At 37.5% G+C, this 18,607-nt stretch overlaps 1 protein-coding gene across 3 annotated transcripts in view; it reads right to left on the bottom strand.

Annotated features, from left to right (window-relative positions):
- SMARCA2 (SWI/SNF related BAF chromatin remodeling complex subunit ATPase 2) overlaps positions 1–18,607 on the bottom strand; it is a 115,103-nt gene that overhangs the window by 30,584 nt on the left and 65,912 nt on the right. For all 3 annotated transcript variants that reach the window (XM_031054295.2, XM_005155011.3, XM_031054296.2), the window contains 5 exons: positions 16,381–16,547; positions 13,554–13,717; positions 11,861–12,088; positions 8,844–8,921; positions 4,144–4,362 (listed from right to left, as the gene is read on the bottom strand). In XM_031054295.2, coding sequence (XP_030910155.1) covers positions 4,144–4,362; positions 8,844–8,921; positions 11,861–12,088; positions 13,554–13,717; positions 16,381–16,547 — 856 coding nt within the window. The remainder of the gene's footprint in view (positions 1–4,143; positions 4,363–8,843; positions 8,922–11,860; positions 12,089–13,553; positions 13,718–16,380; positions 16,548–18,607) is intronic.

Here is an 18,607-nt window from a genome sequence, read left to right as displayed (position 1 = left end):
GCATGAAATACCTTAAGATTACAAAAGCTTCATAGGATCAGGAAGCAAACTCCTCCTTTGTGTTTTTGTGTGTGGTTTCTGTGTTTCGTTTTTGGTTTTTTCTTTCCGTGTTTGGGGTTTCTTTTTTAGGAAATATGGTTGTCATGCCAACAGCTACAGAACAGCAGGCTGCAGCGACAGCTAGTGATGAAGCAGTTTGTGTCTTACAGCTTCCCTGGGAGGCTGTTACAGGATTACAGGTTGCTCAGGCCAGCAACACAATTTTACTAAACACTGTGTATGTTCACAGGTTTGGATTCTATTATTATTTTGCCTTCTCCTTCCAAACTCAGGTATTTGACCTCCTGGCAAGCTGGAAGCTGATATACTTGGTCAGCATACATGCATGCATACAAACCTTGAGATGTGTGGCAGATTCTGTGGGGATATGCCATGACCTTAACTGAATACTTCAGCGTTGGGTGCATCAGCAGAGGGATCTAACTGAAAAGGAGCAGGCAGTTGATCACCACAGTCCAAGCTGAGGCTGCTGACTGAGGCAAAACTCCTCAGAAACGAAGAGATCTAATCAACTTCTATAAGACACACGATGAAAAAGAGATGGCTGGGACTGGATATTGGTATTATGAAACCAACTTACTGGTCAGAAATGCAAAGTTTTACTCCAGAAAACCCAATCAGAAGACAGCTATAAAGCTGTAAGAGGAGCCATAGCAAAAAAAAAAAAAAAAAAAAAAAGAGGGTAATCACTTGCTGCTAGTACATACATCTCATTCTTCTGTACACTGCAATTGAGTAGAAGCATTTATAGTTGTTTTGGAGAGTGCACGATATAGAACATCAGGTAAAGTATATTTTATGAATTAATGTACTATTCTTAATCTCAAACTTACTGGCTCTTCTCTTTTTTGCAGTTTTACTGACATAAGTAGCTCACTGCATCCAAGTTAACACAAAATAATTAATTCATAATATTTTTACAAGTTATAGTGACAAAACCACAAGCTACAAATGATCATCAATTATCTACCATGATTTTGTATGTTTCTACGAAGATTCCACTGAAAACATACAAGACCGTTATCGCTTTTTCTACACCTTCCAGAGAACATACTACAGAAAAAGACAAACACATTCTCAAAGACAAAAAAATGATGGTGCTGGGAGGCCAATGAGTATGACAACTCCCATTTCTGTGTGTCTTTTATACACACATACAAACACATAGTAAATAAAGATGAAAAACCTTAGAAAACATGACTAAGATTTCAGTATGCAGCCACTGGAGTTTTATTCTGAACCTGCATAAGCAGTGGTACATTGTAAATATAATTCCTCTGAAATCTAAAAGTACAAATATTTCTTACAACTGCATTTTTTCCAACATACTCACAAGCTCACCTGAAAATGTAAGTATATATGCAATAAACTCACAGTAGTGACTGCAATGCACTGTGAAGCAGTATGACTTAGTTTTAGCTTAGCTAATTTGAGAACATGCTTACCAACTGATAGGGAGGAAAAGGAAGATTATTTTTTTCTCAACAGAATAACAAGCCATGTTGAAAAAGGGGTAGTATATGTATCATCTGGACTAGCAAGTTCTCTGACCTGGCCTCACTTGTCTGAGAAGCAAACAATGAAAACAACTGCTAACAAATAAGCAAAGAACTGGTAAAAAATTGTTTCCTCAATAGTCCTTAATGGCTCTTTATCGAATGGTGCAGTGTTTTTCAGTGCTCTTAAGTGTCTGCAGGAAGACAAAACAGGAAGTATGCCTACTAAATCTACAAAGAAAACTGAGCTTGCCAGGAGTTCGCCTGAGAACAGGCTTAAAATTTAGGTAATTTTGGTGAAGAAAATTTGGACATCATTCAACAAGGGCGTATGTTAAATCCTCTTACTAGGAAGGAAAGATCAACTACACAAAACATGATTCTGAAAATCTGGCCGGGAAGCAGACCCACAGAAAAGGATTAAGGGGTTATACTGGATCAAAAATTTAACATGAGTCAATACGTTTTGTGTTAAAAAAAAGAAATACTGAATTATAAGGCATAAGTGTCCTAGAAATTACACAAGAGAACTCCACCTCCTCATTCAAATGACACTCCACCTGGAATTTTGTTGCCTAGCTTTTGGCCAAACTTGTAGAAATGTGTCAGTCACGCATCGGGCAGCTAGGGGAAATCAGTGAAAACAATCAAGAGATCTAGAAAACTGAAATTATGTGAGAAGACTGAATGAGCAGTGGCTGTTAACCTTAAAAATTGACTGAAGAGAGAAACATATTTTCTAAGACATAAAGAAATGTTAAAAAAAGAAAAGCAGCAGCCTGTTCCACATGACCAGAGTGATCAGAACAAGAAGTAATTAGCTTAAAAGCCAAGAGGAAAATTCAGGGGAAATATAAAGGAAAGCTGAATAAGTAAATACACACCCCTTCTAAATTCACTATTATGGAAGGCTTTAAAGAACAGATGAGTATCTGTTATAAAGGATACAGGAGTGGCTGATTCAGCCCTAAGTAGGAAGATGGATGATATTTCAGGGCTGGCACTTTTGACAGTGAAGTGCTTAACACAAACATCATAAACAACTCAAGACAAAGAAAATAAAAGCCAAAGCTAAACTGTATGTTGCCATAGTGAGAGTATTCCATCATTAAAAATAATTAGCTTAAAATGACCTTGAGTAGATGTACACTATACTGCAATCAACTCCACTGCAGGAGTAATAGGTAATGGGTAAATGTTCAAGATGGAAGTTTATGTTTCTAGATCTTTCTTCTCCACTGACTACCTGAAAATATCACATATCAAACTACTGTAGTTTCATAAACTTGCTTAGACTTACAGCTGATGTATAATGCAAAACTTGCTCCCTAAGCAGCAGCAGAAACTCGATTAGCTCTTAGCATAGTTTTGCACAACGCACTCTCAAAATTATCATGTTTATAACTGAAGCAGGTAGAGTTTTTATGCATTATACCCAAAAACTACACTGTACATGTTGCATTGGGTCTGTAATTACGTTATGACAAAACTCACCTCTGTCCATCGATGTAGACTAGTTTTGCACATACAGTATTTTACCTATATCTTTTGGAAATTATAACATTATCATAGAATCACAAAATGGTTTGGATTGGAAGGTATCTTTAAAAGATCATCCAGTTCCAAACCACTGTCACGGGCAGGGACACCTCCCACTAGATCAGGTTGCCCAAAGCCCCATCCAACCTGTCATGAACACTGGTAGGCTTTCACTGGCCCATCTCTCCAGCCTATCAAGGTCCCTCTGGACGGCACCCCTTCCCTCTGGCGTATCAACCGAAACAAACAGCTTAGTGTCATCGGCAAACTTTCTGAGAGTACATCAGTCCCACTGTCCATATCTCCAACGAAGTTGCTGACATGCGTTAAAAAAAGATTTCCTGATTTTGAAAAGACTTTCCAACAATCAATCCTCACCTCCTTACCACCTGCTACTGTCATTCTGAAAAGGTACACGCATTAGAATTCATCAGATGTGTATTTCATAGAAGAATGGCAGAAATCCTCAAGTACAACAAAATCACAGATTTGGTGTGAGTTAAGTTTAGAATCTTATTTAAATTCTTGTATCATTTATCAAGAGTCCTAATGGAGCTAAGAAATGCCCAGGACTTGGAAATGAAACCATATGAGAGAAAAAAAGACTGGTCAAAGTTTCCAAATTCTTAACAGGTGTTTGAAAACAGTAACAAAATTAAGCTTCTGCAGCACAGAAAGCTGTAATATACCCAGATCATTGGTCTTCTTTCATTGTGAAAGCATTCTTGATATACCTTTTAAGACAGCACTTATTGAATTTAGATGTAAGGAATATGTCAAGATTCATGGCAATGGAATAATTACATGAAAAAGCTATCCTGATTAAGCATTTAATAACACTGTATGTGTTCACTGTATTCAGCAATGCACCTTAAAATCTACTTATGCCTTCAACACAGCAGCAAAACCTGAATAACAAGAATATTTAGGCCTTGACTATAATATTGTGCTTTTTCTTCCTGGTGCAACTGCAGTCTTCAAATAGGAAAAAGAAACAACACAAACAAATAAATTTCAACTGTAAAGGAAAAAAAAAAGGATAACCTACCCGCAGCCACTGTTTCTCTGTAAGAGCATCACTGTAGTCCACATCCCTGCGTTGACGGGATCCTCTTCCGAATATTTTCTCTTCTTCTTCTTCACATGTAAGCCTTTCAACTTCAGCATCATCCTTAATAATCCAAGATGGTAATTCATCTTCCTCCATCAAGCGGGGCTTACGCTTGGGGTTTCTTGCATCCTCTCTGCGACGGTCCATATCCATGCGCTGCAATGGCAGTTGGAAAAGGATAAAACAATTTCAGGGACAAATATTAAGTGGACAATGGAACCCCCTGGCTATCTAATGATACTTAAAACTTCAAACCAAGTCCTTTGCATGTATTCCCCTTCCATAATCTTCTAAATACTTTTTAAATGCAACTACAAAAAGTACATTTGATGATTTTCAGTCAAGTTCATTACTCCATAACTAGCTTTTACTGAGGTAACTTAGCAGCAGCTAAGTGATATAAACACTTGTGTTAATTAAACACATCTTTTCCTTTTCAGCACAGGTTTTATGGTTTCTTTGTATTCATAAATATGATCTTCAGGTAACTAATCATACCTTTACAACATTCCCGTGAGGTGTTATGTAACTAGAAAGAATAACTAAAAACACACTAGTTTTGTGAGCCTGGATATCAGAAGAAAACTTTAAAGCTAGTATCAGAAAAAGGGAATTGAGAGAAGAATTCAGGGAAAATCTTGCCTACACAGTGTCAGCCATGCTTAAAGCAAACACGCTTAAAGCACTGAATTTTTTCTGATCTTATTGCTATACTAGGCAAAAAAAAAAGATAAGATTAGGTGAAGTGTTAAGAATATTTGAAAGTAATGTTAAGATGTTAAGCTGAAGTTGAAATTATCACATAAATTAATTTCAAGTGTGGTAAACAATCACATCATACAACAAATATGAACACTGAGGATACATTTAAATGAGCTACTGTAGATTTGTCAGTGAGGTGCTTTATAATCCTCTGAGGGAAGCATCCACCTCTCTCTACTGACTATATGCTGACCTAGGCTTCTACGGTCCTGTGAATCCCATTTGCATTTTTTAAAGTAGCCCATATCGAGTAATATGAGTAGCCTTTTAATCAGGCCTTTTGAAGTACTGAAACAGCAGTAAGTTGCTAAGCAGAGAAAACAAAAGGTGGCCACCAAGCACTTAGTTTCCATATTTGAAAAATTAACATAAATAGACTGGCACCAGAATTGGCTATAGCATCACAACAGGCTACTGTTTCAGCCCACAAATATTTGTAAAAAGCATTCTCAGATATGCACAAATCCCTTGTGTGCATGACGCTGCACTTATACAGGATGCCAACTAGACACATCATCTTTTCACACATCCAGCCAAGACATAGATATGCATAAATTCAGAGATACTATCTATCTATAGAGGCAACTCAAATCCAGACAAATTTACCAACTGAGGCTTAACGATGGCACTGTTCAATATGCTCAATCTTCTCTCATCTTGACACTTCTCAAATACAAAGGTTCCTGTAATACTGCTTCAGGCACAGCATTTTACAAGTAGTCTTTATTATCTTGTTAGGTGCGCAATCTGATTTCTAAATTCAGTGAAAAGCAGAATGAAAGATGTGCATCTTCAGTCTGCAGGTCCAGCTACATTCAAGACATAACTACAAATACATGTGGGTTTTCACCATCCTTCATTACCTCAGACAATGACGAATGGGCTGTATAGCCTTTAGTGTTTTATAGCAGACTTCCATATTTCATCATTTAAAGAACATCTCATTCAATCTGAATTAATTTCAAAAAATGTCTCATCCCAGCCAGGCATGTCGCCTGGTTTATTGTTAACTTGGGAACAAGTAAGCTGCACTGAGAGAAGGCTCAAATGGGATAGATGGGATAGATTTCCCTATTGTTTACCAGAGAACTTCGGTGAAGTCAGCGACATCGTGATAGTAAGTACATGAAATGAATGCTAAACTTCTTTTTTTTTCCCCCTGATGACCATGTTTATATCCCTAAGACAAATACTGAACACTAAGGTAGCATATGTTAATAGCCGTTTTCTGAAATAAAAGCACTCAGGAAGAAAAACCGAAGACATTCTCAGACTGGGACTAAAAGATACAATCAACCATTTGTTTCTTCTAAGGATACTACTCAAACTACTTCTATCTCTGGAAAACCTCTGGGCCTATCTTCCCATATCTTACCACATATTTTTTACCTATTGTTATATATGTCATTGTCAAATAGTCCACTTGCACACATCCTCTTTCTGAACATTGTATTCAGCTCTACATTTACATTTCAAGATCTATACAAAAAAATACTTCTAACATGAAAAGTGACCACAGAACAGCTTCTCAGGGAACTGATCTACTCTCTTGCCTACTGTTTTGGAACTGTCTCCACTTTAAATAAGCAAAATACATGCTTTTACACCTCCAGGGCTAGTTAAACAAACAAACCAAAACACATAGGGAATGAGGAGCCACAAATATCACCGAGGTAACAAGTATACAAACCTATATTTGTGCCCTTTATCTGACTAAGCAGGACCTGAAATGTTGATAAAAATAAGACAAACAACCCTGACTGACAAACTTATTTTTCAGACTTTTCTAATCAGTTTACTAAAATAATAACAAAAAAAATATTAACAATTAAGATTATTTTTAGCCATTAATATTTAACTTCATTGTTTCTATCAAGTATTTTCAAACCCCTGGCTTTCAAAGCATGATAGCTTTGCATCTTCAAACTTTTATTACCTACTACTAACTTTTTACTCTCCCAGAAAAACTTTCATGTATGAAAACTGTCTTCACTCTAGGTCCTCAACTGTCTAATGGAATGCTTGTTAGCAGGCTTCAAACTTAATCCAAAAACATAACATTTGCAGACCCTTGCTGCAAATGGACAAATTCATCAGATACTTTCAATCCACGGATTACTTCTTTCCTTCTGGCAGCAGATATGCTTTCATAGTACTCAGGGTTCTTTCAGCAAATAATTTGGCTGAAATTTATCATTTTGGATGAAAGGTCCACCTCTTGGTTTCCTTGCCTGCAAATCATTGAAGGAAAGTTTTAAAAGACAGGTGTTTGTAAGCACTTCTTTTCTGTGCAGCCTAGCTTCAGGGATTTCAGCTCTTCTGAGGTAACAACCAGTGAAACTGCACAAGAGGCCTAAACTGTCAAGTCAGCAATGACAGAAGACACTGGCCACATGGGGGACACATTGCCTTTGCCAGGTGTGCATCTGAACCAACACGTCCCACTCTGGTTTGTTGCCACTTCTGTAAAAAAGACCCCTGCACACTTGTGTACAGTGACATTTTTCAGGTGAATCCTGGAGACATTAAAAACCTGTTGTACTATCAATGGTTGTTTCTGTGGATACTACCCGATTTACTTTCATTCATATACATATGAGTATCTTTCTTGTTTCGCTCTGCAGAACAAAGCAGCCCATGTGGTATTAGAGGGATGGTACTTAAAAGTATAATAACATAAAAAGGACATGGTACTGTTAGAACAAGTCCAGAGGAGAGCCACGAGGATGATCAGAGGACTGGAGCACCTCCCATATAAGACAGGCTGAGGAAGTTAGGGCTGTTCAGCCTGGAGAAGGCTGTGTGGAGACTTCATAGCAGCCTTCCAGTATCTGAAGGGGGCCTATAGGGATGCTGGGGAGGGACTCTTCATTAGGGACTCCAGTGATAGGACAAAGGGTAATGGGTTGAAACTTAAACAGCAGAGGTTTAGACTGGATATAAGGAAGAAATTCTTTCCTGTTAGGGTGGTGAGGTACTGGAATGGGTTGCCCAGGGAGGTAGTGAATGCTCCATCCCTGGCAGTGTTCAAGGCCATGTTGGATGAAGCCTTAGTGTGAGGTGTCCCTGCCCATGGCAGGGGGGTTGGAACTAGATGGTCTTGAGGGCCCTTCCAATCCTAACTATTTTATGATCCTATGAATAAATAAGTATAAATTATAAATACTTAAAAGTATTCTGCTGTTGCTGTGTCAGTGACGCTCAAAGGTCTTCTAGCAATCCCCACATTGTACACACACTGAAAGACAAGAGCCATGCCTATGCTGACATTTTAGTAATTATTCCATCAGTATTGTAACAGCACTAACAAAAACGGAAGTACTAATAAACCTGCATTGTTTGCATCTGAACCAGTCACTAGCTCCACTCCAGTAACTGTTCGACAGTTGTAGCAGCAGAGATGCAGCTAACTGGGCCTTTGACAAAACCATCAGCAAACCGAGTTAGCTGATAAAGTCAGTCCACTAATCACTTATCAGTCTACTAATTTACTATCCTGTTGAGTTCCCATCTCTGTCCTTGCCAGTATCATAGACCAAAAGTCAGAAGAAATGTTGAGAAATTGAAGTATATTGTAGTATTAGCAAGCCAAACTGGGACTATCAGCTTTGCACTGAAATTTCTAAGGTCATGCCAGACTCTTCCTCCAGGCTGGCACTGTTCCACTACATTTTCTGCAAGGATCTCCGAAGTCTTTTTGTCCTGTGAAGAATTCTTTATTTAAGCAGACAACCATCATTTCTTCAGATAAACAATGCAAGTAAATAAAACTTATTCCTCCAACAAAGTTTTCTAAAATTTGCATGACAAAAGGGTAAGACCTTTGTCAAAAAACACCACAGAAGATACTATACTTACAATCATACCACCCTTACCATAAAGAGATCGAATTCCTCCTCTCGTCGAGCAATCATCTGATTCAGAGTTTCATCATCAGGAACTTCATCTTCCTCCTAGTTACACACATGGGTAAAGGTATTAGAAAGAAGCTACATGCAATTTGAAGTAACAGCCTCCATCAGGTCAGTCTTTTTGTCACAAAACCTGTGAAAAGTGCAAAATGAACCTAAAGATTTTAAAGTATTCAGCAAGTCAGAAGTAACACAAAATGGACATAATCAGAGAGACAACTGTGACTTATTACCACCTTCATGAATTCAGAATGAGGAAATGAACAAATACGCAATCAGGAAATTTTGGGTTGTGGTTTTCCTGGGTCAGAAGCACAGTTAGCGCTTCAGTTAAAATATATGCATTTCCGTTCTGCTGTTTTACAGTACTCCCTCAGAAATACCATTCTGCATCTTGAGGTCTTTGCTGTCAAAGCAAGAAGAATAAAAAAGTCTGGGTTAAATAAAAAAAACAAATAAATGAACAACACCACCAACAAAAAAAACCTGAACACAAACAAACATGTCATTACACTGGAACAGACTGGTTCCTGCTTGCTGAACCTATATTACAGTTTGCTGCAGACTTCGAATTTTTCATGAAAACTCATGCTTTGTACTCTGTGAAATGAGAGTACAGAATGCTGCATATGGTATCAGAAAAAAAATAATGTTATGCAGCTTTTGTGTTTTCCAGAAATAAACAGAAAATGCCTTTATCTATATCCACAAACCTCATTTTCCTTCTACTGGCAAGATTTCTAAACCTCAGAAAAAAACCATAGTTCTTATTAATGCAATTTCCAACAAATGCCTCTGTAGCTTCATGTACATGCAATTTAAATTTTAACATAGAAAAATTGACTGGGAAAATGGTAGAGAGCTAGTTCTTCCCAGTTCTAGTTAGTGCTCCTTCAATGTTCAAATAAGGAAATTACATAGTTACACACAGAGAGAAAAAGAAGAGTACAGATCCTTGCTTTTATGATCAGTGAAGAATGTGACCCTCATGAAAGTTTTACATGCTTCCTGTTCCTTCAAACAGAGCAACCTGTGACTTGAAAAAAATAAGGGATCCCACAGAAGAAGCCACAATGTCAGCATCATCTGTGGTTAATATGACTAATAATGCTGCCCACCAGGAAGACTTGGCAGAAGAAAAATCAACACCCATTTGAACAAAAAATGCCTCCAAGTTACTTCTGATGACCAGTCATACATTCCTATCATTCCAATATATCTTTCTAAACACACCCAGATTACCTCCTTGCTCTATCTAGTACTGCTATCTCTCATTTGATACTCAAACTTTGCAATGAAGAAGCAATGGCTGACCAGGGCCGGATGGTGCAAATTCAAACCCTCTTACTCCAACAGCATTTTCAGTGTTTGGGCAGAGTTTTGCATGGTCTCTGTTCACAAAGAAATTTTATTGGAAAGCTTCAACTTCAGCCTGTTAGGAGTCAGACTGCAATACCAATGCTTGGTTTAAAGACTGATGCTTGGTTATGGCAATCAAACCTTTGTTAAATCTGCACCTGCTTCAGGTTGGCAGATTAAGTGCATCTGAACAACATACAAGAAGCAGATTGCTCTGAAGCTGTCTATGAAATAAAGCATGTCAAGCAGGCCTGAGCCACAGTTCTTTTTTCTAGAGCTCTGAAAAGATAACATATTTATGCCAAATTTAAGAACAAATCCATAGGCCTACTGAAAATTTCTATTGGTTTCAAGTTCATCTATCTACTCACATAGATGGATGGCGTTTGCTGCTTGAGAACTACAATTTTACTTGATCAAAAATGATACATATAAATCATCCCATTCCTGAATTCACACCTTAAATAAAAGACAATTGCTGGTAAACTGTTTCACAGCCTTCTTTAATTTCTATGAAAAATACTAAAACAATACAAAATTCTATCTTAAAGATGTACTAGCTTTCTCTAAATTTACAAGACAAAAGAATTACACAAAAGGAAAGGTTTAACTACTGAAGAAGTAAACTCCTTGGTCTTTGAAATTTTACATAGGATGCCTGTGAAACACAAACTACAGAACCTTCTTTTCTTTCAGTAGGTACCATATTCAGACATACACGGCAGATTCAGAGGCAAAATCAGGCTTGAAATCTCTGTGTCTTTAACTAGTACAGGATATTTTAACTACTATAGGTGGGAAAAAAAGTCACTGCAGAATGGATTTGTTTTGTGTATGTCTTCATATAACTGATAGGTTAATACACTCTCTCCCAAATGCAGCTGTCACTCAAAACCTTAATTCTGTTAGCATTAAGAGTGCAGTGACAAGCATAAGAAGGGACTTGCCATTCCACAATCACAATTCCAGTGAAGAACGCAATGAAAACACAGGCACATACAATCAGTGATTCTACCACCTCACTTCCCACTATTATAAGGAAAGACTTGATAGCTGTTTTTATACAATTGTTTCTTGACGAGGAAGTGGTAACCAGAAGTCCAGGTTGGACAACAGCTATTTTCCTGGCTTGTCCTAACCCCAAAGCACATCAAAGTAGTTGTTTACTCTTACCCAGGATCTAAAAGAAGCACAGTAGCAGGATCTTTCATAATTGAACCTAAGGTAGTACTAGTTGTTCAGCATGTCTAAAAATCTGATTACTTAGTTTAACATACAAACTGGATTTAGGAACTGTTTTAGAATCTGTCAAGGAAAAATTCTTTGTCTGAACAATTTTTTTTTGCCAAAAATATTAAAGGGTGGAATTGTTTGAAGTTACAATGCCTAATTCTATCTACACTAAGACAAAATCATAACCATTACATCACAATCATTATGTCATAACCCATTAGCGTGACAAAAAAAAAAAAGAGAGAGAAAATACAAAGTTGTTTCTTTGGATGGAAAGAATATAATAATACTTCTAATTTCAAAGGAGATGACAATCTTTATAACTGATGAAAAAAATTACTTAGTACTTCCTAAAACATCCTCTTACTGATTATTTCTAACTACCTTACCTCATTTTCTTCTTCGTGCTCTAATATAGCCTGTAGGAAGGCTCTCCTTTCATGGCTTGAAGACTTCTGATCAAACATTCCAGCCTGAATGACTTTTTGATCTACGTTCAGCTTATATTTTGCAGCAGCAAGTATCTTCTCTTCCACACTGTTCACAGTGCACAGTCGCAGGACCCGAACTTCATTTTGCTGACCAATTCTGTGAGCTCTATCTTGGGCTTGTAAGTCCTATTAAGCAGAGAACACAGAGAGTGTTTTATATTTTAAGTGTGCCACTGTAATTGTTCTCTGCTTAAAGGGCATTATAATGCTGATTTTTTTTGGCGGTATGAAAAAAGAAGTACTCAAAAGACAGTCTATACCATAGTTTTTTCTCAAAACTTCATCAAGACACAGGCAGTGGGAGACTTGAAAGGGAAAAAAATTGACATACTCTGTACATTGTAAATGCAGTAAGATAAAACTTTGGTGAAACCATGTGCAGTGACTGAAAAAGGCTGATGTACCTATTTTTAACCCTTGTATTCAAAGATCATGGCTTGTCAAACCAGAATGAATCCTAACTAAAATATTTCTTGACTGCAGTAAAAGAGAGCAACAAAATTACTAGGAAAAACCCATACATAAACTGATCTATTAAAGTTTGCAGATTATACTTAAATATGTTAGCTAAAAATCATTTAATCTGTTGAATTGGCTTTTAAATTGGAATATTTGTGTGTGAAAAAATCTTAAATACGATCCTACTGACTGAAAGTTCATATATACAAGAATGAGACTCAAAGTACTTATTCTTTGGTCAGGTAATTGCACTGAGAAATAAAGGAAGTAGAAAGGACAGAGGTGAAGAATTTCTTTTGTTAAATCAAAGAGAAGAGAAGAGAAGAAAAGAGAAGAGAAGAAAAGAGAAGAGAAGAAAAGAGAAGGGAAAGGGAAAGGGAAAGGGAAAGGAAAAGGAAAAGGAAAAGGAAAAGGAAAAGGAAAAGGAAAAGGAAAAGGAAAAGGAAAAGGAAAAGGAAAAGGAAAAGGAAAAGGAAAAGGAAAAGGAAAAGGAAAAGGAAAAGGAAAAGGAAAAGGAAAAGGAAAAGGAAAAGGAAAAGGAAAAGGAAAAGGAAAAGGAAAAGGAAAGAAAAAGGACATTAAGTGACAAAGACTTCAGTTACCTCTTCTGGCTTCCTGAAATAAGCCAAAGTGGTTTGATATCATCTTTTCCTGGCTATCTGTATTCACTATTACCCACCCACACCAACACACAGTGCAAGGTCAGTGTCTCAAGCCAAGGCTGCTGCACCGATAGGTCCTGTAACTTCCTGAGACAGACAGCACTCTACACAACCCTTACTAAAATATTCCAACCTACCTAATGAAGACTCAATGGGGAGCTACTCATTAATGTCCTAAGCTTAAAGAATAAGTAGTTACATAAATGAAGCAGGTTATAAGGCTCCCATATAATAAACATACACAGAATTCTTAATTGACTGAAACAAAAAAATTTTTGTGATTTCATCAGTTTGCATCACTAATTCCTCCCAATACAGCATTTTATGACTTCCCTGGACCTATTCCTTCCCCCTCCAACCCCCTACCCCCCACTCCCCCCCCCCCATCTATATCCCCAATTTAAAGAAGCAATCCAAAAAGCATCATGAATTATTTGCACATTTCATGCAGGTAAGTAAATAGAAGTAACCTGGTGAGGATTCCAGTCACTATCAAAGATTATGACAGTGTCAGCAGCCTGGAGATTTAAGCCTAGCCCTCCAGCCCTTGTACTTAGCAGGAAGATAAAGTATTGTGACCCAGGTTCATTGAATTTCTTCAAAAGAGCAGCTCGATCCTCTGATTTTGTTGTGCCTGAAAAGAAATAAAAAACCCCACAATCCTATCACAAAGATGTGAATTGACATAATAAAAATACAATATCTGTTACTAAACATAAATGTGGAAGAGAAATTTTAGCTTGCTTGCACTTTGCCATCTTTACCACATTTTCTGTAATATGGAATAAACACTGGCCATGAATGTTTTGGTCAACCGGCTATCACTTCTAAGAGGTGGACTTCTAAATATCTCTTTTAAGTACTTCTCTTGACATTTCGAAAGTGGACTTTAAAATGTTACATAACATTGTTATACCTTTTTAGGACTCGCACAGATTTCAATTCAATATACACGAACAAAAGAAAGCTCTGGCTTGATTAATGTCTTCTGGCCACAACAGCATCTGATTATTTTTAGAAGTTACCTTCCTAGAGATTTATCAAAATGTCTGTGCTGGCCTTCAGAGAGATAATTAATACAAAAGCATTGAAAACTCTTTAAAACTTCTTATCTTGATTGTGAGGATGCATAATGGCAGAGTGAGTGCGGCCAAGGAATTCAAATATGGTGAAAACAGACAAAGTTCTAAGTAAAACCCAGGTTCTGTGCACTCTGCTGACTGGAGGAATTCCACGTGCTTTGACAACAGTCTGTATACATCACCTTAGCCTGGTCCACTGTTTGCCTTATATTTTTTATACTTCTGCCTGTAATTGAAAGCCAAAGAAATTCCGCTATTTTTATTCAGGTATGCACAGAAGATGAAGCTTTTCTACTACTGTAGTGGGTTGACCCCAGCTGGCTGACAGACTTTCACTCACTCCCCTTACTCATACATATGGGGAGAGAAAATCAGACAGAAAAGCTCCTCGGCTGACACAAAGTCAGCTTTATAAAAGCAAAAGCTCTGCATGCAAGCAAAGAAAAAATAGAAATTTATTTTCTACTTCCCATCAATAGGTAGCTATCCAGCCACTTCCTGGAAAGCAGGGCCTCAGCAACTGTAATGACTGCTTGGGAAGACAAATGCTGTAATGAGGAATATCCCTGCATCCTCTTTCATTTCCCTCAGCTTTTATTGCTAAGCATGTCCTTAGGTCAGTCTGGGTCATGTGTCCCAGCCAGGTCATTGCTCACCCCCAAGCTACTTGCCTTTTGGATAGAGAAGTCCTTTGGAGATAAAGACACTCTGCAACCACTGCTCAGCAACACTTAAAATACTGGAGTTTTACTACCAGTGTGTTATCAACCTTGCCTAGCAAATGCAAAGCACAAATGCGAAGCACAGCACTATATCAGCTGCTAGGAGGAAGATTTTCTTCATTCCAGCCAGACCAGTACAATCACACAGCCAAACTGCTGGCCCACAGAAAAACATTCTCTTAAAAAGCACATGACTTGGGTAGAAAACACCTCTTTGTGACAAGACACCTGGACAGGATCTACATATACATGCCAGCATAGAATGATGATAATCTATCATCACAAAACTGGAAAAGAAGAAAAAACAGTTCATCTCACTAATTTAATGAATTACCTGCAAAACCTTAATGAAATGAAGGAACCGTATTTACCATACTGTATATTTCCATAGACATTATACATGAAAAAGAATTTTAAAATACATGGTGTAAGGTAATTTAAAACATTTTAACTGTAATATAACTAATCTTTCTTGAATGGAAGCATTAAAACACCTGCAGGCCAGAGGTGCAAGGAGGGTTTTGCTAACATAGTACTACATTCTTCTGCCAGTTTTGACAAAAACATCCTATGGTACAGCAAGAGAGCTCATTTGTGTCTGAGTTTCATTACTCCATTTTACATTTGAAGATAACGACACTTCAAGTTTTGTTTACCTTTTCTTCCAAATAAAGCATGAAGCAAAGAGTCAACTTCAAATGTGAAAAGAATATTCAAAGGACCTTAAATTCTCATTTTAGTCATGTTGTTCTTCACATTTCTATTAATCATTGTTTTTCTATTAAAAAGTTAGTCTGACAAATGCTGCTGGCCCTACATAATTACTATAATGTGTGAGATAAACACATTAAGTAAAAATAATCAATATTTAAGGTCAGTATGAGGCAGAGATCGTCAACATGGAAGAAGGCCAAAATGGAAACTTCTTTCAAAAAGGTTTAAGCCTCATATAGGATACGCTATTTTTAGCTATTCTCCCTTCAATAATACTCCACTATGTTTCTAAATAATCTTTTCATGCAAAGGTAATAAAACATATCTACACATAGAGTAACGGAGGCTACCGACCCTCCTATGAAATTCAGGAAAACTACAAGTACTTTACTTGTCACTGAAATTCAGTTATCCCGTGGAGAATAGTGGTTGAAGTTTAAATTAATTAAGGTACAAATTAATTAATTCTGTTAGAATCTAGGCAAAACACTGGCATTATCATCTCTCATCATGAGAATACTTTCAGGCAACTTACAGAGTGACAACTGATTTGGCCATTGGATTTTTAAACCTTGTTTGAAAAAGAGTTCAGACCCTGAACATCAAAATCTCTTCATAATCTGCATTCCAGGAACAGATCTGAGTGTTCATCAAAACAATCCCTCAAACAAATGGTTTGCAGGCTAAACAGATAAAGAAAAGTGTCAAAAAGCCCAAACTAATGAAGCATGCTACCTCCTAACTTATTATTTATCTCTTTTTTTTTTCATTTAGCTTACCATCAAGACGCAGGTAAAGGAAATTTCGAAAGGCAAAGTAGTCTTCCATAATGGTCATGAGTGATGTCATTTGACAGAAAAGGAGCACACGATGGTTAGTAGCTCGTAATTTTGGTAGAATACGATCGAGCAGCTCAAACTTCCCTGAGGCTCGATAAAGTTCAGCTCTGTTAAAAAGAAAAAGCACAGTAAATGCCAGAATAAAAATGTCATTTGGAAAAGTTTTTAATCATTATTATGTCAGAGTATAACAGAGACAGTAATTTACTTTAGATAAAAATTACTAATAGCACTTTTCTCTCTTTAAAAATGTTTACTTTGATTAAACTGAAAAAATAAATCATGTAAACTCCTGTTTGGAAAGGATTTTTCTTCAATTACAGAAAATGTGTGGACCTTCAACCACATAGAATGCCTTCCATTATGAAACTCAATTCTGCTTCTTTATTTATAAAAAAAAACCATTATTTCTCAGCTAGGTAAGCATTTCATCAGTTAAGACATTCACCTGCTAGTTTTGTTTTCAGCTGGCATCTACTGCACCTACAAGCTGTATTCCTCAGGCCCATGTTTGAAACAATTCCTTTTCCACTCAGTGACTATGCACAAGAGAGTGAAATATTTCAAACAGAACATATACAGAAATAATGGGAGGAATTCGACAAAGAATATACTCTTTAGCCATGTAACTTTGGTAATCCTGAATAATGTTTAATTGCTTTGATTAGCTGGTCTTGTCTTCGACGCTATGAATTACAAAACAGACACTTAGCACTGAAATTCAAGCTGTAACTGAGAAAATGAATAAAATAGGATGTCTAAATCAGCATCACAGTGATATACCTTACAAAAACGAATTTCACATAACTTTTTTCTAACCTTGGGTCTGTACTCTCAAAAAATGATTTATCATTAGCAATGATATATAAGTCCACAAGATACATGGACTTCTGATATGCACACATATATAATCAGCTAAACTATTATGGAGAAACTACTAATCTGGTATACTAGGAAAGGAGACATAATCTGGTTTACTAGTTAACAAAACAAAATATGTTATTAAGACATGAACAGGAAGGGGGTCAGGTGGTAGATGCACACCTTTCTTGTGTGGGGAGAATGACTGATTCACCTGAAGGCTGTGCTGCCACTCAGCAGGACTTTGACAAGGTGGAGAACTGAGTGGAGAGAAACCTAATGAGGTTCAACAAGGGCAAGCATAGGGCATTGCATCTGAGGAGAAAGAATCCCAAGTACCAGTACAGGTTGGTGGCTGACCTTCTGGAGTGCAGGTCAGCTGAGAAGGACCTGGGCGTAGTTGTGGATGGCAAGCTGACTATGAGACAGAAGTGTGTCATTATGGCCAGGATGGCAAATAGCATCCTGTGGTGCACTGGGATGAGTGTGGCCAGTAGATCAAGGGAGGTGATCCTCTCTCTCTACTTGACCCTGGCAAGGCCACATCTGGAGTCCTGTGTCCAGTTCCAGGCTACTCAGCACAAGAAAGACAAGGAGCTACTGGAGAAGGTCCAGTGGAGGCTACAAAGACGATGAAGGGTACAAAGCATCTCTCTTAGGGGAGAGATTGCGGGAGCTGGGGCTGTTCATTCTAGAGAAGACTGAGTGGGAATCTGATTAATGTATGTAAGTACCTCAAAGGTGGGTGGCCAGGCTCTTTTCAGTGGTGCCCAGTGACAGGACAAGGAGCAATGGCTTTAAGCTGAAACTCAAGAAGCTTCACCTCAACATGAGGAAGAACTTCTTTATGTTCAGGGTAGCAACATAAGAATGGGTTGCCTGAGGAAGCTGTGGAGTCTCCCTCTCTGGAGATACTCAAAACCCACCAGGACGCATTTCTGTGTAACCTACTCTAGGTGGCTCTGCCTTGGACTAGATGATCTCCAGAGGTCCCATCCAGCCATGACAATTCTGTGATTTCTAGGCAGGTACATACAAAAATGCCAAGAAAAATTTTACATCTGTTTCATTTCAAATAAGGGAGAAATGCTACTTTAATTCAGAATAAAGATGGTAAGAGGGAAAAGCAGAAGACAAAAGTCACAAGAAAGAAGACAATTCCAACTGCTATCTCTGAAGAGTCATTCCAATGAATTTCAGATGTTACCTAAGCTATTTCAAAATAAGGATATGGGATACATGAGTTTACAATTTTCTCTGCATGTCTTCTTGAAAGAGATAGAGGCTCATAAAAAGCTCATATATC

Source organism: Melopsittacus undulatus, chromosome Z (genome assembly GCF_012275295.1).
Source record: "Melopsittacus undulatus isolate bMelUnd1 chromosome Z, bMelUnd1.mat.Z, whole genome shotgun sequence".
NCBI classification, from domain to species: domain Eukaryota; kingdom Metazoa; phylum Chordata; class Aves; order Psittaciformes; family Psittaculidae; genus Melopsittacus; species Melopsittacus undulatus.
This window is presented reverse-complemented; position numbering and strand designations above follow the sequence as displayed.